At 41.8% G+C, this 22,754-nt stretch overlaps 1 protein-coding gene across 5 annotated transcripts in view; it reads right to left on the minus strand.

Annotated features, from left to right (window-relative positions):
* Positions 1-22,754, minus strand: part of arhgap21b (Rho GTPase activating protein 21b) — a 32,549-nt gene that overhangs the window by 3,039 nt on the left and 6,756 nt on the right. For 2 of the 5 annotated variants that reach the window (XM_075483366.1, XM_075483365.1), the window contains exons 3-23: positions 21,204-21,401; positions 21,085-21,106; positions 17,048-17,140; positions 16,597-16,675; positions 16,453-16,507; positions 10,885-12,466; positions 7,810-7,956; positions 7,496-7,598; positions 7,344-7,389; positions 6,729-6,854; positions 6,321-6,620; positions 5,596-5,657; positions 5,318-5,463; positions 5,085-5,227; positions 4,823-4,981; positions 4,614-4,692; positions 4,429-4,502; positions 4,238-4,327; positions 3,960-4,127; positions 3,542-3,647; positions 77-108 (exon numbers count right to left, since the gene is read on the minus strand). In XM_075483366.1, coding sequence (XP_075339481.1) covers positions 77-108; positions 3,542-3,647; positions 3,960-4,127; positions 4,238-4,327; positions 4,429-4,502; positions 4,614-4,692; positions 4,823-4,981; positions 5,085-5,227; positions 5,318-5,463; positions 5,596-5,657; positions 6,321-6,620; positions 6,729-6,854; positions 7,344-7,389; positions 7,496-7,598; positions 7,810-7,956; positions 10,885-12,466; positions 16,453-16,507; positions 16,597-16,675; positions 17,048-17,140; positions 21,085-21,106; positions 21,204-21,401 — 3,810 coding nt within the window. Of the gene's footprint in view, positions 1-76; positions 109-3,541; positions 3,648-3,959; positions 4,128-4,237; positions 4,328-4,428; positions 4,503-4,613; positions 4,693-4,822; positions 4,982-5,084; positions 5,228-5,317; positions 5,464-5,595; positions 5,658-6,320; positions 6,621-6,728; positions 6,855-7,343; positions 7,390-7,495; positions 7,599-7,809; positions 7,957-10,884; positions 12,467-13,779; positions 14,207-16,452; positions 16,508-16,596; positions 16,676-17,047; positions 17,141-21,084; positions 21,107-21,203; positions 21,402-22,754 lie in introns of those variants that run through there. The other 3 variants (XM_075483368.1, XM_075483367.1, XM_075483369.1) reach the window with 2 other exon arrangements.

Genomic DNA, 22,754 nt, shown 5'->3' on the forward strand with positions numbered 1-22,754 from the left:
ACCAAGGTAGTATTAGACTTAATATTAAACTACAACAAAGGAATTTAACACTTAGAAGAAAAACGTAGGATGTTACCTTTGATTTGGAGGAGTCACTACCTGCCGAGTCTGTATTCAAGAGAAGAGAATCATTAGTAAATGGGAGACACCTCGATGACTTTCTGAACGTAGAAAAGGCAGACTTTAAGTTGAATTAAAAGATTCAAAGTGACAGATACAATGAATATAATGAGAGCAGCTCGACGAAAGCAGATGACACATTTTTGGTCGCGGAAGAAGAGACGGAAGGATGAGTAACCACAGTAAGCTATAAATGTAACGTGGAGAAAGCAGCAGAAAAGAGCCTGAGATGAAAGATGAAAGGAGGTGAAAACCCGGCAGTAAACCAAGACACAAAAAGCAGCTCATGCTCATGTATCAATGGAACGACGGCACATTACGGACAAACACTCCAGTCACAGAGCATAACATGAAGCCAACAACCAGCTGTAGGCATTCTTTCCCAACTCAAGACGTCACAGAGGAGAGGGAGTGGGGTGAGTTTGCTCTGACTGAGAGGCTTAATGGGCCTGAGCTGAACAGATCAGTGAGTGTTTGCTGTCGATACAGCTGAGCTGGTGCAGGCAAACTTAAGTATAACGGAGAGGTCGCTCTTACGCCAAGACAGATTAACTCCTGCAGTGCACTTTAACATGTGGCCTGTCACTAAAAAACAAAGTAAAAGGCAAAAAACGAAGGGTTCACGAAGCCTTCGAAATTTACTGTTCAACAGTGATGACATGCAAACTGCGGCTAACAAAGAAACAGACAAGCAGCCCTTTTCCACACAAAAACTTATAGGAACTTTAGGGGGCACAGAGAATAAGGAGCGCTCTTGGTAGCACATATCTCACATTTATGTCTAAATTTCTCTCAACACGTGGAGTGAAGGATTTTAGGTATTCTACAAACATGTGCTTGTGAGAAGTCCTCCAAAAAGCTAAAAATATGTAGCCCTCTTTAGCTCAAAGTGATGGTTGAATGTTTTATTGGTTTTATCGTATTGGTTAGCTTGGACTGGAAGGGTTCTCTTGATATAGCAGTAATAACAAGATAAACTGAATAAATGCGCAAAAAGTCAAGAGGGAAACAACAATTGAGAACTGGATAACTTTAGCTTTGGAAATAGATTACCTGCTCAGAATATTATTATGAAATAGTCCTACTCTACAATAAGTGTGATGATGCATTTATTGAGGATTCCCAGAAAGCTCAGAGTCTTCGTTGTACAAATCCAACCCAAACACTGTTACTACCGATATCCAACATTACCTTTATGTACGAATCGAGTATGCTGTACCTTCTACAAGCTCATATTAGGTGAGGAAAAGTGAGTTAAACTAAAACACATGTAAAGACGTAAGTCCAGTTGACATTATACTAAACTGAATACCGCATAGTTAAGACAAGCACACCCAGATAATGTGATTGAGTGCAGTTGAGCATATACATGCAGGATTTATTCAGTTCCCAAACTGGCCAAGGAGCTCAGCACATCCTCCTCATTTCCTACCCCAGACGGAATAGAAGGCGGTACTAAAAAAAGATGGAGGAGGTGGCAACTTCCGAAAGCAACCACAAGGACAGCATGCATCTCATTTGGTTAAAATAGAACAATAAAGCAAAGTGTAAAGCATGCATGAAGTGTAATTTACTGATCAAGATGGTAACAATTCACAGCAAGACTGTTTATCTATATTCTTTGCTCTGTGACGAAGGTAAACCAGAAAAAAAAAATAGACACAAATTAAAAAAATCCCCACATATCCAGTTAAATGGTCTAGTTGAGCAATAGCTCGACCTAACTGTGCATGTGAACCTACTGGGGGTTATTCAACATGGCAAACTTGCCTCGACGGCTCCATTATGCTTTAGAAAGCACTACTCAGGAGTAGCCATCAGCTCTCTGTGTTGAACTGCAGGTAGGAGTCTACAATTCCCTGAAATGACTCATGTGCTCCTAAAAGTTGCCGTTGTGGAAATGGGCTATTATTATTCAATTTAGGCTTTAATTTTTTGTGTGTGTATGTTCTATCTAGAGGGAGATGAGGAAATTAAGCCGTTATGTTTCTCTGTAGTTAATTATGTAAAATTTTGAACTGTTGTTTAAAGCAAAAGATTAAGAAGGGGTGCGGGGGCATCACATTACAGACAACAATTTAGATAAAATAAAATAAAATAAAAAGACAAGAGGCAGCATCGGACGACCAAAAAAAGTAGCAAATGCACCTACATCTACATGCTTAGAGCCCTGTCCAGTATTACTTTACAGCCTGAGCACCTCTGCATCTGCAAGTTAGGAAATTCTTGTTGGGCCGGGGCGTGGTTGTATGTGTGGATTGTTTTTGTGTCGACGCGTGTGTGCTGGGGAACATCCAGCTCAGTCCCAACACTGCGACACCCACCCTCAGACATTATGACAGATTATGCCACATGACCGGGAGAGAACCCGAGGTTGACCGTACCATGCTACTTGTCCTTGCGATCAGCTTAAAAGACAACAAGAGACAGCAGAAGGGCTTTCAGAGAAAGTGCAGCAGCATTGCTCTGTATCCCCTCAAGTTGGGGTATTGGTTTAAATATGAGACGTGCACACCACAGGAAAAATGACAAACACCGACTTCTCTTTCTTTCTTTTTTATCTTTTTTCCTCCTTTCGCCCAAATTTAAAAGAGCTGCGGGTTTCTGCAGACTAGGCAGCTACACTGGGCACAACACTCGTCCTTCTTCCTACAGTCCCAGCTGTCCACCACTGACAAAACAGAGCCCATCAGTGACATCATCGAGTGATAGACGCCGCCCACTTGGCCTGTGTCAAGATTGGGTAATGTGTGAGGAATAAGGGAGAAAAACAACACACTACACACAGAATGGCACAGGTCAGAAGGGTTAAACTTCCATAGTTTTTGTTTGGTTTGGTTTCTTTGGGAAAGAACAGGCCGGGATTATGTGAGAGACGAGGAGGAGGGGAAGAAAAGAACTGAAAGAAAAGGAGTCGTCGTCTCAACACAGGTAAAGCACAGGGAGAAAAAAGTGACTTAAGCAAGAAAGAAAAAAGAAAAAAAAAAAAAGAGAAAAGCAAAGAAATGAACAGAAATAAAACTTGGACAGTTTTATCTTAGGGCAAAAACAAACAAACAAATAATCAATGAAAGAACAAAATAAACTTATCCAAAAAATAAATGAATACATAATGCAAGGTATTTTTCAACAATTTTTCCTGTGATGAAACCACACTGAAAAACTCATGAAAAAGCTTGCTTCAACTGAATCACAAACAAAAGTTGGCACTTTAGTTCTTGCTCAAAGCATCTAAATTAATTCAAAAGAAGGATGATGCTGAATGTCTTAGCACTACCTTAGAATACAACACTTCTATTCAATATACTGTGACAATACTAATATAGTAATGCTGGCACGGTAAAGTATTAACTGTGCTAATACTGGAGCGTTGAGAAAAGAAAAGAAAGAGAGAAAAAAGAAAAAACTGCTGCTAAGTTACCTGAGACTTCGCCTGGCGAGGCTGCAGTCCGCCCGATGTTAGAGAGCAGGTGGTCGATGTTGGGCACAGGCTGAGTCTTCACCGTGCTCTCCTGCTCAGTTGTAGTCTGGAGAAATGATGGAGGGAGGAGAAAAAAAAAAGACAAGTAAGATTGGAGTTGCATTCTACTTAAAACAACAGAAAAGATCAGAGGAGATAGTCGGCAACATTAGGGTTCGTTTGAGCTCCTCTAAAAATAAAAAAATGAAAAGCCGCTTCCTGTGACTGAAAATGACTGCAATGGTGAATCACAACAGCCAAGTTACAGAACGTATTACCGTGTCATACCATCTCACGGTGAGATCAAGTGCAGCGTCAAATGGCTTGAGATCAGATTTGCTGAAATAAAACGTGAGATCTAGAATAAACTGTCACGTACGACGGGATCCTCGTGACAGTCATCGTTGAAGAACCATTCGAATTGCTGGATGAGGTTCTCAACTATCTTGCACTGGTCCGGCATGTGATTGACCATGTTGGTCATGTTGTCTTCAGAGGTTCGGACCAGCGTCGGACCAAACACGATCGCCAGGTTACGAGGCTCCATCTAAACAGTTCAGAGACGAAGACGAGTCCGATTAAATGACGGTATCCTCAGATGAATTGACGCTGGGTAGGACGGTGTTGAAAAGTAGCGTCCGAAGTGACGGGTCATACCTTGTTCTTTTCACAGTTGTCAGAAACCTTCTTCAGGTGAGCGCAAAGAAATTTCAGAGTTTCAAAGTGATGATCGGGTAGTTCATAGATCTGGAAAAGTGAGATGGCAGGGACAGAGTTTCAGGGTCAATACGATACGCCTGATGGTAAAACGACTTAACAATCGGTTCCTCATAACAGACTTCACTCACCAGCCTTTTAAGCTCCTTTAATCTCTCCACAGAGTCTTCTGTTCGGCTGGCTTCAATAAAATCAGCATAATTTTCTGTGAGCAGAGCATGAAAACGTCATCTTAGGGGTGCAAAAGAGGAAAACTCAACATCGATCCAGTATTATTTGCAATTTCTTGATCGCGACTTTGGGTATACAATCCTACCGTTTGTAAACAGAGGTTCTGGAAGTTTTCGGAAAAACGACTTTAATAAACTACTGATGACGTTAAGGTCCCGCCATTTCTGCAGAGTCGTGAAAGATCGAGACAGCATCACATTAAACCAGTCCTTACAACAGAGATCAATCACCACTCAAGTATGATGCCGGAGCAGTTGCAGAGCGCACTGTGCACCCCGGCTGTCAGTTACTCACGTCTTCCTGGACGTCGATGTCAGTCATGCCTTTGCTGTTGAGTTCCTCTTGCATGCTGGAGATGGCAGCGTTATTCCCAGGAACCCTGTAAATACCAGTGTACTCCAGTCCTCGCTCCTCCACCACCCCACAGCAGACCTCCACGATGAGAGGAACCAACTGCATAACACAGTCACAGAGAAGCGACATGAAATATCGTGTCGGCAACATATCGAAGCTATGAGCAAGAGTTGGTGACCGTATACCGGAAGAGCAGACCCACCCTGTTACTTTGTGCAGGTGGACAATCATCGAGCCGAACACCAAAAGTGATGCCCGCTGGAGTCTTTTTTTCAAAGGGTTTCCTCATGATCCCAGCAATGCCAATTTTCCAAGCTCCCCTGTCCCGAGGAGGGCTGGAATCATCTGTCAGAGTACACATACGTAAACGAGCCATAAAAAGGATGCACACCTTGTGTAACCGCACAAAAAGCTTTAAAGCTAATGCGTCTTTACCTTTCAGAGCCCTTCGCTCCTCTCCTGTTTTGGGCGAATGGGGGCTGTGGATCTTTCCATCTGTTTTACCTCCCAGGAAGGCTTGTTTGATGCTGAGGGACTGCCGAGACGCTTTTGGGGAAGGTTCAGATCTGCTGCTTGGTGTGCTTTGAGAAAGGCATAAGAGAAATTGGAATAGAAAAAGAAAAAACAGGAGTTTGGCGTACAGTTAAAATGGGTAAACAGTCGGCCTTTTACAGCAGATAACCTCCTGCGGGGAAACGTGGTGTCCTGTATACCTCATCATGTTGTATTCTTTGATCTTTCTGCTGATCAAGTCCTGGCTTGTTACAGCCGCATTCTGTAATGACAGCAAGAATACAGTGAAGATTAAAAAAATAAAAAAAGATTATATGTGCCAAACAGAGAGCAGTCACTTTTCTAACCAATTGATTGTCTAAGAGTAAACAAATAAACACCAGTTTGACTTCTAATCCAGGTAGCCAGCTAATATAAGAACTAAAAATGATTCAAACAAAGAAATGATTGATTAAATTGTTGAAAGGAACACTCCCCACCCCTCCAAAAATAACAGAACACCTTTTAACATGCATGTACTGAAAGGAGCCTTTCTGATTGGCTCTAAATCCGACGTGGAACTTTCCCTCCACACCCCAACAAGTGTGTTTTAATTCTGCCCAGATTGAACAGGTTTCAAATGACTTCTTATTTTAGCCACTGTTAACCACTTCATGAATAAAATGTCTGCGATCGTCTCCATCTTTCTAAGGCCCTCATTGTATTTAGTTCCAAGGCAGACCGTGGTTCACTTTGTACCAACCTGCTGGGTGTGCCTTTTATTTCTTTCAAAACTGTAACTATGGGATAGTTTGAACTGGCTCCTTTTTCCTGTACCTGTGAACAACTGTCCTCAGGTGCTACACTGCAGTGATGACGTACTTGATGAAATAATGAAAGACGGAAGTTCTGCTCCTCGTATTTAATAACCCTGACCCACACGCACCTCTTCATCTGGATTACTGTTTTCCTGAATGACTCTGATCCACGACAGCATGTCGTCCCTCCCTTCTGCCTGGAACAAATACTCGCAGTCTGAGGTGGTTAATCGCAGTACATTCTTGCGTCTCGTATCGCTATAGGAAATGTCAATCAGACAGGCCTTGACGCTTATTCGAAGTGGGTCCTCATCAGATTGTGCCGAAGCATGAGACAATGCATCCTTCCTGTCTTTGTAGAAGGTCAGGGTGTGACCTTGTAGAACAGCATACATTTGCTTCCACGATCTCATCCCTCCGCCGACACGCTAACAGAATCAAAGAGACAGGAGAGGCAGAGAAAAGGATAATCTTACACTCCACAACATTAGTAATTGATATGGTTATCAAATAAGGGCACGAACGTTGAAGAATACCTTATTTTTATCTGTACTGAGTTGCCTGAAGTTAAGCAACCCTTCTTTGGAAGAGTCAGCGAAGATATCTGAAGAGGAGTCCCTGCGAGATCCAGAATCCCCTGATAATTTATGGCCATCCAGAGCCTGCAAGTGTGAATGACGTTTGACATTTTTATTCTGGTGTTAGAAGATGACAGTAGAGCATGACATGAAACATGGGAGAGTGTGAGGGGAGGATGACCTGCAACAAAGATCTGAAGATGGAAACAGACCGGGGGTGTCAACATTTTATTGTCACCATGACATCTCAGTATTTGGAAAAAAAAAATACACTTCCCAAGTAAGCCAGTAAATATCAAGAGCAACCAATGTCTTATTTAGGACTTTACGATAAGTAGCCATGCTGGGCAACACATTTTAATATTTTGACTCATTCACTTAATAACAAACATATCAACAACCTTTTAAACATTAAGATTCACCAAATTCACGTCAAGTGTGATTCTAGGAGGTGAGCAGTGATCCGATTGTCCAACAATGAAGAAGAGAGATTTTTATACAATTTTACAGAAAGAAAAGGGGTTTAACATCATAAAAAGAGTTTAAAATGTGATTGGTATGACTGTTCCTCACCTTTCTCAGACCCCTGAGACCCGACATGTGCTTACTTGGAGATCTTCTAAATAAGAAGAGGAGAAAACGGAGAAAAACAAGATAAGACGGATCCAACACGAATTTGAGAGCAATGATTTATAGAGCCTGCAAGTGTCCTCCGATGCACTCACCCTCTTCCCTCTTCCTGATAGTTATCCAGACCCTCATCATAAGACTTGGACCGCTCCGTTTTACTGGCTGAGTCCGAGTCCAACAAAGCACTCCGCAGGGACTCTATACAGCAATGTTGAAATACATTGAAATGATTCGGTTGTAATTTACAAGCCAGGTCATGATTGTCCGAGGGTCACGCAAGAATATAGGATCAATCACAAATTATGAAGAAATATCACTTAGATGACATCATGGGAAAAAAAAAAGAAGAAAAAACTCTCCTTCAACATGGATTCAACATCCATTATCCAGCCAACACAATGCTTTTCACCTTGGTCATGTGACAGCTGACGACGAATGGTAGGACACGGTGAGCCTTGACTGGAGGGCGCTGTGGCAATGGATGGTGCGACCGATATCACAGCAGAGGGAGGAATAGGTGCAGCCTCCCGGTCAACACTAGGGCTGACGGGCTCATCTAGGAGAAGGAAATATTCGGTTTGAGCACTAAATGAGCACACAAATTGATAAAAAATAAAAATAAAAATAAAAAAATCTATGGAAAAAAAAATACTAATATAATTACATAGGCAAAAAGAAATTATATAACGAGTAAAAAAGAATTTTAAATTTTCAAATTTAACTTTTTCTGGAGGACTTATTTTCCATATTTATGTACCAACCTGCTCAAAAAAAAAAATCCCATTGCTTATATTCAAATGAGGGAATGTAATTATTTAAGTGGTAAGTGTCTATGGATAAGAGATTTAATCCCACATTAACCTTTACATTTACATTGATGTGTATTGTATGATGGGAACATATCCTCAATAAAGGAAACAATTTAATACTAAATAAATCTTGTTGAACAGGTTGAACAGACACCGTTTGGTTAAATGTTTCCATGTCTGTCATTTTAATTAGCATATTACTTCATTTTTTATTATTTTCTATAATTATCCAATATAATGCAGATAAAAACTGAATTACATATATGACTCTGAGGATAATTTCAGCAAGTATCATGTGTGGTATTTTAGGGGGTAAAGAAATAGCAACAATCGGTCATTCTTTGAGTACCCCAGCGGACATACTGCAACACAGCTGAGATGAGACCGGATCATCTTCTGAGGCTTTTTTTGGTTTTAAAAGAGAGAAAACGGAAGTTTTTAACTCAACTAACGCCCACTCCTGGCACTTCAAGCCTGAAACAGCTCTGAGTACAAAGCTGCTCTCTGCAGCCAAGGGGCTTTTGGAGCTAAATTTAAAAGCAACTGCCCTAGTTCCAGTCTGTACCCAACATTGAAACTGGGCGAAGAAAGAAAGGCGCCACCATCTCTCAAACAAGCCTTCACTAGCTTTTTTTTCCTCTAAAGGTTATGTCTGTCATTGATAAGCACTTCAGAGTAACAAGCTCAAAGTCTTCCCTTTCTCTCTAATGAACAAATTTTCCAGTGGACAGTTCTCAACATACATGAGTCCATAACAAACAAAAATAGCCTAATCCTAAACCCATGCAAAACGAGCGTAAATACCTACAAAGCAGGATTTCAGATTCTAACTGCAGGTTAGAGCTCATGCTACTGAGAGGACCTAAACCAAAACCTGAGCGGCTCAGCCTGAGGCCCACATTGACATAAAGCAACAAGTGGCAGAAACGGTCTCGTTTCATGTACAACTTCCATATTTCAACTAAATGGTACGAAACATGGCAGTCATCACAGACTCACAGGAGATTTTAAGGGATACAACATGAAAAAGAAATGGCATCTCCATTTAAAACTGCTGTCGTGTGATTAAACAAAATAATCAATTGTCCTAAAACCAAAGACTGATCCGCAACGCTTGAACTAGTGCGTTTTCAAACAAGCCATTGATGGAGACCTCAAGTCTCGCTCAATCAATGCTCTGTTCTCCTGGACCAGGGCACCAACCCCAGAATCACCACAGTCACTGCCTGCTTTGTCTGCACCTTGGCAGTCAGGCCTCCTGAACACCCAAAATCATATAACCACCAAAGGGAGAGCAGACCTGTAAAGGTTTACCTCTTACCACGTGCTGCATTTATCTTGCCCATTCAGAGAAACCTAGATTTAACAATATTATGTGGAGTAATATCTACTTTAAAGTACACTGACAATCAACACACACACAAGTAGATGTAGCAAGGGGAACTTAAACATCAAAAGAGGTAAACATAGTTTTTAAAAGTAATTCAACTATAAGAAATCAAATACATTATGTGACTATCTTAGTGCCAAGGATCTATTCAGTTTTAAATTGAAAATGGTAGATGTGCATGACTATGACCAAAAGGTGGCGGTAATATACAGAGCTGTTTGCCTACCGCCATGAGAACAACTGCAGACGAGTGCATCACTACAACCAGGCTACGGCACAAATTCACATCTGACGATGTGGACTTAGAAGCCGATGGCAGCAACAGAAACATGCAAAGCTAACGACCACAGCTGACAAACACTTCTGTGTGGAACTACTTCACAGATCACAAACAAGAATAACGTCAAGCTAGCTCGCCATAAGTTTACCATGACTATGCACTTTTCCCTGTCATTTTAAAGCAAAGCATCAACCAGTCTTTTGTTCTGTTATTACTATTTTTTTTTATGTTTTTACAAAAAGATGAAACTGTTTGTGACAAGTATGACGACAATTTGTGCTACTTTAATAATATCATTGTATGGCCAAAGACAATGATGGCAAAACAAACCAAAAACTGCATATTATCGTAGCAAAGTAACTACAGCAATATTCTCCTCACAACCACAACGGTTAGTATTTCTTCACTGATAAACTGATTACGACAGATGATATAAAAACAAGACTCAATCAGTCAAAATTGTCAATATTTAGATGTGCTCTGAAAACACTTGAAACTGTGTGTGCATAGAGGCAGCTGTTTTTTAAGATGCAACCAATTCATAAACCGCAAAATCCATTAGGGGACATTTAGACTGATGTAATCCAATCTGAAGAGACAACATCCAAGAAAACAATGTATTAAGAAGAGAAATTCAATACATTTCAAGCCGTCTTTTACTCTGCCCTGGTTAAGTCAAACATCCCACAACCCCTGAATGAATGACTCAAAATATGATCAATAACATCTTCCCAGGAAGATAAATTTACCTGCAAACATCTCCCCACCACAGTATGTATTGAAACTGATAACACATCAAATAAAATCAACAGTGAAACTGAAGTGGCTGCTCATTACAGGGTTTTCAATACATTTATCCAAAGAGGTTTCTTTTAAAGCCAATGGTGCCAATTCTGTTCAAATAGCTACAGTATTAGCACTGCCTGTCAGTACCAAATTATTACTACCCGGTGTTGTTTCATAACAACTCAGGCCAGAAAGACCCAGAACTGATTTTATTCTTACCGATGAATGGAATGGAGTCCAGAGACTCATCTAGGTTGCTGGAGCTAGAGGCATGATGTTGTTCCCCAAGGCGCCGCATGTGCATCTCTCGACGTGCATCATTTGGAAGCCAGCACGCCACGACATCAGCCGACGGGTCTGCTCCTTCATCATTAACAGCCAGGATGTAGGAAGGGTGCCGTAGGGGGCTGGGGTTCTTTCCAGCGGGTGGCTTCTCCCTCAGAACCACCTCAGTCTCTGAGGGGCTCTGCCCATTGACCTGGCTCTGAGAGTTTGGTTGGGTTGTTTTGAGGATGCCAGGCCTCTGGGGCATCTCTTTCGATGTAGAGCTAGATGAAGACCTGAGTCCTTCCAATGCTCCACCTCGGCCTGCTTCAAAGGGTTGCATGGTTTCTGCCCGTATTCTGCTCAGGCCTTGTTGGCTAGTGTGGCCTGATTGGTGTCCTTTTACTGAAACTCTTTGGTCAGAGAAAGAATGTTCAGAACTTGTGCTCTTTCCAAAATGTGAAGGCCTATCGGAGAGCATGGGTGAGGAACGAGTCTGAAGAGAATCTGGTCCTTTAGAGTACAGGGAAGAGTTGGGTGTCCCTCTCATGCCACCGCCATATCCAGCAGGGGGCCTGTAGAGCATAGCATGTCTGGGAATAGATTGTCTGCTGGGCCTTGTACCTTGGTCTGCCCTTTCAAACCCTCCTCTCCTCTCATTGGGCCGAACCAGCTCTGCAGGATCAACATAGTCTGTTGAGCGTGCCCGAGCTTTATGGACAAAGCCATCTTGGGAGACACTTCGGGGGGCCCAGTTCCTTGCATGGCACTTTTTCTCTGCACTGCTCATGCGGTCCTGCGAGACACTGCGTGGGGCGATCTGAAAGTGGGGTGGAGGTCCTTGGTATGACCTTTCATGGGAAGTACTCCTACGTCGTATCACCTTAGGCCCCCAGCCTCCTCGGGGAATGTGATGAGCGGTGTTAAAGGAGGTCTGACTGGCAGTTCGCAAATTGTCCAGCCTCTCCTGGATAGTCCGACTACCATGGGAATGAATTCCTTTGTTGTCAATGTACTCCCTGTATGTTTGGTAAGTGCGCCAATCAATATTTTGATGATTGCCTGGAAAGTGAGGCCCTGGACCTCCAAATGGAACCATTCCTGGACCGCCAGGATAAACATCAGCCTTTCGAGGGTGAGGATATTGGGCCAGTGACCCAGGTCTTCCCCTAACAAAGACCGGGTCCATGTAATCTGTTCTGTGTGCTGGACCCACACGCCCCATATGGACTGCATTAGGAGGAACCACCACAGTCCTAACACTGTCGTTGCGCATGCACACTGCCATTTGGCTTTTAGGATGCGATTGAGGAGGAGGAGCAGGATGAGATGGGGGCACAGTGATCTCTTTGCGATACCCATGGTCAGGAGCTGCTGAAGAACCTCGGCAGACCTGCCCCACAGAGTCTGTTGTCTGGGCCATGCCAGGAGGCTTACAGTCTACTCTGGGGTAACATACTGGTGGTGGATCAGGGATGTGACAGGCATTTCCACTGTAGCTACTGTGGCCTCGGATGTAGGCATCCTGGGAGTAGGCCTGAAAACAGAGCAACAAAACTGTTAAAACATTTTAGTACAAAGTGTGTTTAACTTTCAACAGTGTGGTGCAAGATGCGTACAGAAAAGTCAAGAGTGATATTACAAATGTTACTGGATGCATGTGTGTAGGCAGAGCATGTTGCAGTACGAGTAAGCGGAGGCGTCGTAAGCAGTTCAGGGGTGTCACTGCTCTTCATCTGCGCCTGATTTAGAATTTTCATGGTAAGAACTGTGGACAGTATTTTTTACAAAAGCAGGACACAGAGACTAAACAATGGTCTCAAACAGTCTTTCAGAATTTACCATTCTTTCTCCTGTATTTCAGCCTGTGATCTCCAAGTTTGTTCGTATCCAATGACCGTTTTCAGTATCATTAAAAAAATAAATAAAAACATCAATGCTTACTACAACTGCAATGATTATGGATCATGTTCATGTTAACAGGGCTCCCAAACATTTAGCCTAAATTGTGAGTTTCTGCGTAGATTGTGGCTTTTAGATTGGCTTTTACACTGAAATATCAGAACAGCAGTGATGTAATAAATCTGATACAAAATTCAGAAATGTGTGCAAACCAACATCTCCATTTAGCAACCTCAGACAGACAGCAAGTCGCCCATCCCTCATAGAGAAATTGCTATATTTAGCCTGCCTGATAATTATCCATGGCTTGAAAGCCTATACCATTTATTTGGGTATACAAATTAAATCTTCAATAAATACAAAATTGCAGCTAGAGCTTTTTACTCCACATTGACAATGTGCTAGTAAGACTAAGAGTAATTCTCTGCTTCACTTGTGATATGTTGTACAAAAAAAAGAAAAACAAGCAAGAGACACGTAAAGGTATGAAGGCGGATTCCGTTACGAGCTGATGTCAGACTACAATCTTACATAAAGCTGTGTGCCACCGCTATCAGTGTCGGGCTCAGCTCCTCATTTTACAAGCATGACTGTACGGGAGAGTTCAGAGGTCAGTGGCCTTTATCACACTAATGACATCTGACAGAGGATGAAGAAGGGGCGAGGCTGCATTGAGATGCCAGCTGGATGCCAGCTCAAGCTCTAAATCTAACAGGTACTGCAAGCACAGTGCATCGGCCATTTCTACTGTTTAAACACTCAAACCATAAGCATAGATCTGCCCATGAAACGCACATCCTCAACTAAATGGCAGTAATGGAAAACCTAAAAAAAAAAAACAACACCACCACCATCCTGTAATGATGACATGCACGAGGGAAATGCAAAATGATACAGCAGGTACACCATGTCAACATCCAGCAGCTACCTAGTGTGACGTTTTCTTACCAGATTAGTTGTTTCACAAGAGAAGGGCTGCCGTTACAGCGTGTGAAAACTAGAGCATTAGGAAATCATGGGAAAGAGGTTGGAAGAGAAAAAGATGCCAGCAGAGAAGAACGTTCATAATGCAAGAAACAGAACCGATTCCAGGAGCAGAGGAGATGAAACAGCCATAGCAATTCCTGGACTTGACACGCTAAAAATACACTGGAGCTGCAGCGGCGGCACACAGGGATGAAAAAGCAAAGATGTAGCAGGGGTTGCCACGTTACGACCTGCCTGTGACACACTGTCCTGGGTGAGGTGACAGGAACAGAAGCTTGCCTCTCATGCTGCTGTTAGGTCTTTACGGCTCCATCCATCTTCAAACAGATTATTACGCTAACTGAAAAGGTGCCTCCAGTCCATGTCTTCCCCCCTCTCCCTCCCTTCTATTGCTCATATGACAGAAGCAGCAGCTGCTGATTATACATTCAGCTGTGATGCTGAGCTCCCCCCTCCCACTCCTTCCTCTTCTCCTCTTTTCACTAAGCATCAACCTGTTTAAAACACAGAGCAGTCAGCTGATTCTATCTACTGCTTTCAGCTCATCATTCATGCTGTTCCCTCCATTTTTCCCTGCTCACTATTTCCTCTGCTCTCATGGCGTACGGTTCCCTCCCTTTTCTGCTCCTTAAATGTTCAATGTCCCCTCCTCTTTGCTAAGCAACTGCTGCCCGTCTCCAAGCACTCGATGCATGCTGCCTCCCACAGTGTAATGTCTTTCTGCTTGCATCTCCTTTGAAGCTCTGAATCTTATGAGCAGATCTCATTTGGCTTGCTTACAACTAGATACTTTTGTGAGGCTTCTTGCCATTTCCCATGCAACACTGTGGCCAGTGGCATCACGGCACATGCATGGGAGGGTGCACTGTGTCAACACGGAAAGACAGAAAAAAGGAAGCATCGAGAGAAAGAGCTGAAAAGGAAGAGGGTGGAGTAACAGTGAAGCAGTTATCAGAGAGAAGTAAATTAACTGAAAATGAAGGTGTTGAAGTCGATATTATAAGTTTCTACATTTTAATGTTCACTTAGTTGACTCATGATAAAATAAATTCAAATTGAATGAACACTGAATCAATGATACAAGCATTTTGGATAAAATGACATGCACAGAGAATCAAAATATCAAAAACACATACCGATGTAGCGAATGCCTAATACATTTTTTCTGATAACTGAATAAACTACTTGGTTAATCACAGGGATTTACTCTGGCTGTGAAGGATCCCAGAGGGAAAATCTATGATGGAGCAAATACCCATGCTGCCCTGTTATGCTGTATAATTCATAAACGCACTCACATGACAACAGGCCCACGGAACAGGGCTCCAACACATCCTCACAAAGCATCTACAGTGATTTGCTTCAGATATGGAACAGATGTTTGCACCTTCGCTTTAGCCTGAATGCGCAGAATCAATAATAACTACCTACGGCTCCCTGCGGCATGAATAAAAGATTAATGATGACATCGAGAGTGCGTAGGTGTGAAGGCTCACCTCTGCACTCAACAGCTTTGAGTATACGCAGCACGCAAAGTTAATCTTTAGTGGAGTATGCATTTCATAGGGCATTCCTGCAGGTCATCCCAAAAAAAAAAAAAATGTTGAACTTTCTCAAGAATCAGAATCCAAAAAAAAATCTTGATTTTTATCATGTAAAAACTAATATTTTTATTGCAGCTATAAAATGATCAGAAATCAAGCCAACCTTGTGAATTCTCGCTTCAAATCATCATCAGTAGAAGATTTTAAATGCTTTATATTTTATAGGCTATGAAAATGCTTGGTTCAACTAACTCACTATAACAGCTGCAAAAATCCGATTAAAAAAATATCAAAAACTATGGAGGTAATGAGCTCAAAGTATTTATCTGATGTGCAGCAAGACGTTAACTGGGACTCTGCTGCAGATTCCCTGGCTTCTGTTTTTTCAGTAAAAGTGTAAATAAATGACAGAAAATACCACTTTCCCAGGGGTTACATGGAAGCTTCAATGAGGGAGAAAAGTGATGCTACATCACGATGCGTCTTTAACTTTCTCAGTACACAAACAGCCGCTTGGAGGGGGAACATTAGCCAGACAATAGTTTCACAGCTTAAGTTTAGCTGTTTTTCAGCTGTTGTGTTACAGACAGCAGCTACACTTCAAATCTGCTGCTTTATGATGCCGGAACACAAACACCTGATGACACAAGTTTGTCTCACTTCATTTCCTTTATACACATTTTAATAACAATGGGTGTGGCTTTCGGTACTAGTACAGAAAGGGGGGGGCAATAACTATATTTTAAAACAAAACTTGAGATTCATAGAGATGAGGATGCATATTTTGCTTCACATTACTATGTCTGCAGGGGTATTTTTGGTCATGCTCGCTCCATTTAGGCCATTCCAACGGCGGTGTCAGCAGCAGTTGTGGAGGACAGAAAGTCTGCTCTGGCCTGATTAAAAGGCCTACATAGAGAGCTCTGACGGGATAGGCTGGCTGCTAGCATCTCATGACTACCGTCTCAACACGGCATCTTAAACTAGAGCAGCTCTGTGATAGAATGGAAGTTATTGTAGCAAAGAAATATTCAAACTTTAGTGTGACTACAACCCCATTTAGACCACGGTACTTTAAACCGAAACTTACCAGCTGCAGTATATCCTCATCCTTTGGCATCACACAAAGTTCAAGAACGTCTCCACTGTAAAAAACAAACAAACAATGAAGACATTTCAAACTGTGGAAATGCACCAAAGGAACCAGAATTAACACACGAACACTGCATCTCACCTGTCTTGGATTAGAGATATAACATCACAGTAGGCTTTCCCGATGATGCTGGCTCCATTCACCTTGACTATTCGATCCCCTAATCAAGAACAACAGAAATTACATCCATCAGTAATGAAAACGTGTGCAAAATAAATAGCCTACAATCAGTCATATGGCATAAGTCTACAAAAAAGTGTGGCGAGCAACAAAAATGTTAAGCTGATGCACATATAAAGCATTAAATTACCAAAAAAGTAGCAGAAAATAAAGAACACAGCAGTTATACATCCTGACTAATGTTCTGCACAGCTACAGTACAGTCAGGTCACAAGGGACTACGGCTCTTCGAGCACTTTGTTTCTTTTAGTTTGGAAAAGTACAACAGCGCAGAGAAAGCTTTCCATCTCTCATGCACTAAAACTTTGTCGTGGGTTTTGGTTAATAAAGGAGGCTGCTGACTGTTCATTACCTGTGCAAAGCCCAGCTGCATGAGCGGGGCCACCTTCCTTGACTTGCTTCACAAAAATAGTGTCCATGGGTTCTAGCCTATTCCGCTGCCTGCCTGGTAAAGGTATACAAGAGGAGCATGAAAACATGAAAAAAAATTTCAACCAGATCAAGTTGAGCAGGACTTGTTTTGTGTGACATTTAGACAACAAGAGACAACGGCTGTACACGACTGTAGGAGGGAAACTGGTAGGTCCGTCACAAGATTTGAAAGAATGTGAATCAATATTATGACAGAGTGGGTTGTGTTCTGGCTAATGCTTTCCCCCCTTTTGAATAGACGTGGCCATTAATTGGTTTAGTGAAAAGAAGAAGAAGAAAAAAAAGCTTCAATGGGGGAAATTGTGTGGTGTTAAGGACATGGATCAAAGTCACTAAAGAGAGTAAAACCTGTTTGCTCATGCTGCTGCTGTCTCCTAGCAGCTGCAAGACCACAGAAAAAAGAAAGAAAGGAGTGAGAGAAGGAGACTATGGAGGAAGAGTGACAGTGTGCTCAGCTGCACAACTCCCACTCTTTCCTTGTAAACTGAGAAATAGCTTTGGGCTCAGCCAGAGAGCGGCTAAAATACTTCCCAAGTAGTTAACATTCTGGTGGTGAGTCAGCGCACATTACCTCGTAAAGCTGAGAGGATGGGAAGTGCAGCATGAGATCGCACATGACATTTGGTGAATGTTCAAGCCAGCTAAAAATCCCACCGTGGTTTTAAAAAAAAAATAATAATAATTAACAGAATCAGTGGGAATTATCTCCCTTAATGTAGGGAACTTCTTATATTAATATCTACATTTCCAAAAAGTGTAGCACAGACATACTTGCAATGATCAGTTTAACTTTAAACCTTGTGAGGCCAACAAACAGAAACTCTTATGACCTGGTTTTATTTTTTTTTTCATACCAAATTACTCCCGCAGGATAACATCACGAGGACGCACATTACATAATACAGTACAAGAGTGTCATGCAACCACAACAGGAGGAGTTGTGCCCTCTGGTGGCAAACTGTGGGGCTGCAGCTTCATTTCCTCATGGGAGCAGTCCATAAATTTAAGTGTGAAGAACCAGTTTTTTTTTTTTTTTGCTGAAGTCAGCATGAATAACTTAGTACATCAAGACCGAGTAAAAACAAGCTATAAAAATGTCATTATTTGTTACCTCTGAAGCACCACTCTCCCACAGATCAGGCCTCAACTTATCCCTTATCTAGGATTACAGTTACTGAACCATGTCAGATGAATTCCAAGCTTTTTCAATTTGTTTAGCATATTACCCAAAGTTAGATGAGCAGATTAATATCCATTTCACAATCGTGTTCTGTACAGAGACCTAAACAAGCATTTAGACCAAAGCTTTCCTCAAGTACCAGCGAGGCCATCTCATAAAAAGGTAAACAGATGCAAATTATTTTTACGTATTAGAATGGACTTCAAAAATTGGGGAAAGAGGCTTGTGCCTACAGCTGACTAAGGTTTATGCTCATTCATTGTATAGTTAATAGGGCAGAAAAATGACGGTGCAAAAAAAAAAAAAAAAAAAAAAAAAAAAAAAAATTCAACTTTCAAGTGGCATTACTGAATCAAGCCTTTATGAAACTGGCTCAGCATTTGAAAGGCAGCCTGCACCTAATAAAGCCAGTCAGCTGTGAGTGAGGGAAAAGACTTCCGTGATGTGAAGGAGAGTGTCGAGTTTACAAGTGAACATGAGTTCACTAATGCATCCAAACTTGACCCCAGTGTGATAACAGAGGAGCTTTGTCCAGGGAAGCAGAGTCTAATGCAATAAGAGAACTTGTGTGGACGGGTCAAAACAGCTACATTACAACCCAGATGCAATGTTTTCAGGCAGGAATGCACACGTAGTAGCCTTTCAATCATGTGCGTCAATATGATGACGGTTGGTGTCTGTAATGAAGCCCTTTCTCAATCCAGCTACATCTAAGTTCTAACTTAGCTTTATTGCTTTCACCATAAAGCTAAGTTGGTTCTTACTGATTCGAAGAAAAACATTCATTTTCAGCACTTGTGCTCGGTACAGGGCATGCCGAACACTGATTTATGAATTCAAAAAAGGATGTGAAAACGACCACTTCAGAGAAAGGTCTCTTCGACCTCTTTAAATCCAGCCCACTGTGAGCCAGCAGTTCCATTCCTTTTCTGTGTTTACGTGACTGCTGACTCGGTCTGGACTGAAATCATCTCGGGTTGGACGTTTCCTCTTCGGTGCTGGCGTGCTGCCGACAAAGCCTTGTGTGTGTAGAATTATAAGACGGCCAGGATTCCTTAATATTCTCCGGCTTACTACAGCCAAAGCTGCAGGGCTCCAGAAAGTAAGATGGTCGTCTGCTGTGTTTTAGTTTATTTTAAAATTTTAGCTTCTAGCACTCTTAGAAGTGCATATAGCACAATAGCATTTAAGAACTATATCAGAGTAAACACTTGCAGGCACTTAATTGATTTATCCAAAAGGTTCCAGTTTCTTTACCTTTGACAAAGCTTCCTCGTTAAACTGGGATTGAAAGCTTACCATTTGATTTGTGCAAATTTCAGACTGTTGAAGCAAAGACTGCAAATTTGGTCCAGGACTCTCAGCGCATGGTGGGAAACGCATGATAAAAGAGTCGCCAAGGTACAAACAAGAGAAATGAGTACAAAAAGCACCTGTTCATCCTACATGCAGCCACCTGACCGCTCAGCCTCACCTTTAATGGGCTGCTCTGCAGTCATGGGACATGAATGTTTGCGTTTGATTCGCTGTTGTGGTGTGCGAGCAATTGTGCAAGACTTGACTTTTTTTAAATCTTACTGACGTCTTCCATTTTCTTTTCTTTTTTTTTGTTGGGCAAACATGCTTAAGCCCAACTGTACCAAAAACAAAACTCCCGTTATACACGGAGATTTTGTAGAGTTACTCACCCTGCCATAATACAACCATTTCAATCAGAACGGATGATAAGATCTGAGGAATTTACAGGGTTTCCCCTCATATAATGAAAACAAGTAGACCACTTGGGAAAAATAATTACTCATTTCCTCAATATGAGTAAGATGAATTACAGTGGTGCTTTCCTGGGAAAACGATGTTTTTCTCTTCAAAGAACATTAAAACTGATGGAATTACTAAAAACCAAGAAGTGTAGACGTCAACCTCTGCATGGTGACCAAATGGCAGCAGACAGGAGCTACGCAGCCAAACTAGTGACATAACACACAGCAGCGATTACACCAGAAGTGCTGGATTTGAACAGCGCTGTCGATATTTTGTAGTCAACCATCCATAACAGGAATACGAAAGCTAAATAAAAAAGCCCGATGGGGAAGCCCCAATAAGTACAGCGCTGTTTTTTTGTTTTTTTTTTCACAAAGAATGACGCACAATACTTCAAAGCCTAAAACTGCTTTTGTGACGCACTTACCACCTCTGAAATCAAATTTAGGCTTTCGATCTTCAAGCTTGACAGAAATTATCGTCACTGCAGCTCTCATTTCTCGGCATCAGTGCCCAGTAGTTTTATTGTTTTTAAAAGAGCGGTAACAATCTGCTGAAAAAGGTCAAACGTCTTTCACAGGGAACGAAAAATGTTCACTTTTCAATCAACTTCGGTCAATTTATGTGCCTTTTCTCCTTTGACTGTAACACTACCCTTAACAAGTGGAAAGAAGGTCAAACACACCAGACCCAGTAAAAATCGAGGCCATCTCTTTCTGACAAGCTTTTTATGGTGTGGGGAAAGACACAGCAGGAGCAACACAGCGAAACAATATGAGGTGGGACAGAGCAGGACAGAAACAGGTGGTGCTGGCCAAACCTTTCACGCTTCCACCAGGGTCAGCGACACAGAGGACAGACATTGTTAGCAAAAAAAAAAAAAAAAAAAAAACTTTAAAAAAAAAAAAAAAAAAAAAAGGATGGGTTAGGAATGATTAGATGCCAGAGGCACTGCTTTGACTCAGCACTGCTGGAGTACAGGAAACAAGAGAAACAGCTGAGTTTTTCCTGCTTACCTCTGCGCCCATGATCTTCCTCCTGTAAAAACCACAAAAACTCAAATGACTGCATTGCTCATGGTCACAGAATTTGAGCTATCTGGCATTTTGTTGACTCACTGTCAAAAGGCAAATACCATTCTGAAATTTACCGGGAAGTAGTGAAGGCTCGACTCTGGGGGGTAAACGATGAAGTGCCGCAAGGTGAAGCCGAACCCTTGGGACGTGCGACGCAAGCAAACGCTTTTCGGCCTCGGCCAGGAGAACGGCTCCTCCTCTGTGGGGTATTGTGCTGCGGGAGAATCAGCCAAGTTCCTCCACTCTGGAGAGTCATTCTAATCAAAGAGAAAGATGAAGGAAACAAAATATATGTGAGATCAGACATCATTTAACCGCTGTTTTCAAAGTGTAAATTCTGGAAAACCCCAGAGATAACAATCAAAGATGACAGACCGAAGGTAAAAGCCATCTGAAACTTCCACATTAACAGGTGACCCTTTATGAATGAATGATCATCAAAACTTTCAAGCTTTTATTAGAATTGGACATTATGAAAAACAAAGATGGGTTTTGGGGAACATAAGAGGCTGCCTAATGTTTTAATCCACAGCTTAGGGTAGAGCGTGTCAGGTTTCCGTGCTTTGAACACAAACTTATCTATAGGCTCACACCTTTGTGGTGTCATATTTGCAGCAGCAACCCTCTTTACTCACATGTCCCTATATCATATTCCCCGTACTGGTATGACTTTCAGGAACATCTCTCTTCTAATATTTTCCCCTCACCCTGCCTAAAACAAGCCCTTCCCCTCCCCCAGAGGCACAGACTTTCCCCCCACAATGTGAGGAATTTGATGAGCTTGCATTAACAATATCTTTGTCTGTGCCAATGTGTTGAGTAAAATGTGTGAAAACCAGAATGAACATGAACGCTAACACATCTTGGCGTTATTGAAACCCTTGGAAAAAAAAAAAAAAAACAAAGAAAAAAAAAAAAAAAAAAAATGTGCAGGAGGTTTGTCTACTTGTCAAAATTCTGGACGCGTGACAAGGAAGTCGAGCGAATAAATCCAAACGACCCTCCCACATGTTCCAGCTGTGGCAGGGATGAGACAATAAATCAATCTCATGCAAAAAAAATAAATAAATTTAAAAAAAAAACTGTTTTGCATAGAAACTTAAAAGCATAAACAGGTCTTCTCAAACCTGGAGGCGTGTGCCAAATCAAAGCAGGGTTAATGGAGGATTTGCAGTTCTTTACCGTTTTCTAAAAATTAAAGATTAAATTTGTTATATTTGTTTGGCTTTTCAAACAAAATCCCATATCAAACAAACCCCCTCGAATCAAAGCTTATTAAAAGTGAAACCTTGAGCTGTTGAGTGTATATAAAGACTTCAAATGTGCAAACTGCAGCTTAAGAACCCACTGTACTACTGACGGCCTGGGAAAAAAAGAGCTGCAGGTGCAGCTGACACCCATGTATTTTGATGAAAGTGGCAAAACAGGTTTTACTATGTATAACCAAGCTTTGGCTTTTCAGCAACACCAGCACTTTCGTGTTGAGGTCTGTTCCTCTCTGATCCCTGGATGCCTTCAGAACACCAGACAACATTTAAATCCAGACCCAGCAAAGCGCTTCTGGTGATGCGACTGCAAATCAACGGGATGTCTGAAATGCCTGCATTGAT

This window comes from Odontesthes bonariensis, chromosome 14 (assembly GCF_027942865.1).
Source record: "Odontesthes bonariensis isolate fOdoBon6 chromosome 14, fOdoBon6.hap1, whole genome shotgun sequence".
Taxonomy (NCBI): Eukaryota; Metazoa; Chordata; class Actinopteri; order Atheriniformes; family Atherinopsidae; genus Odontesthes; species Odontesthes bonariensis.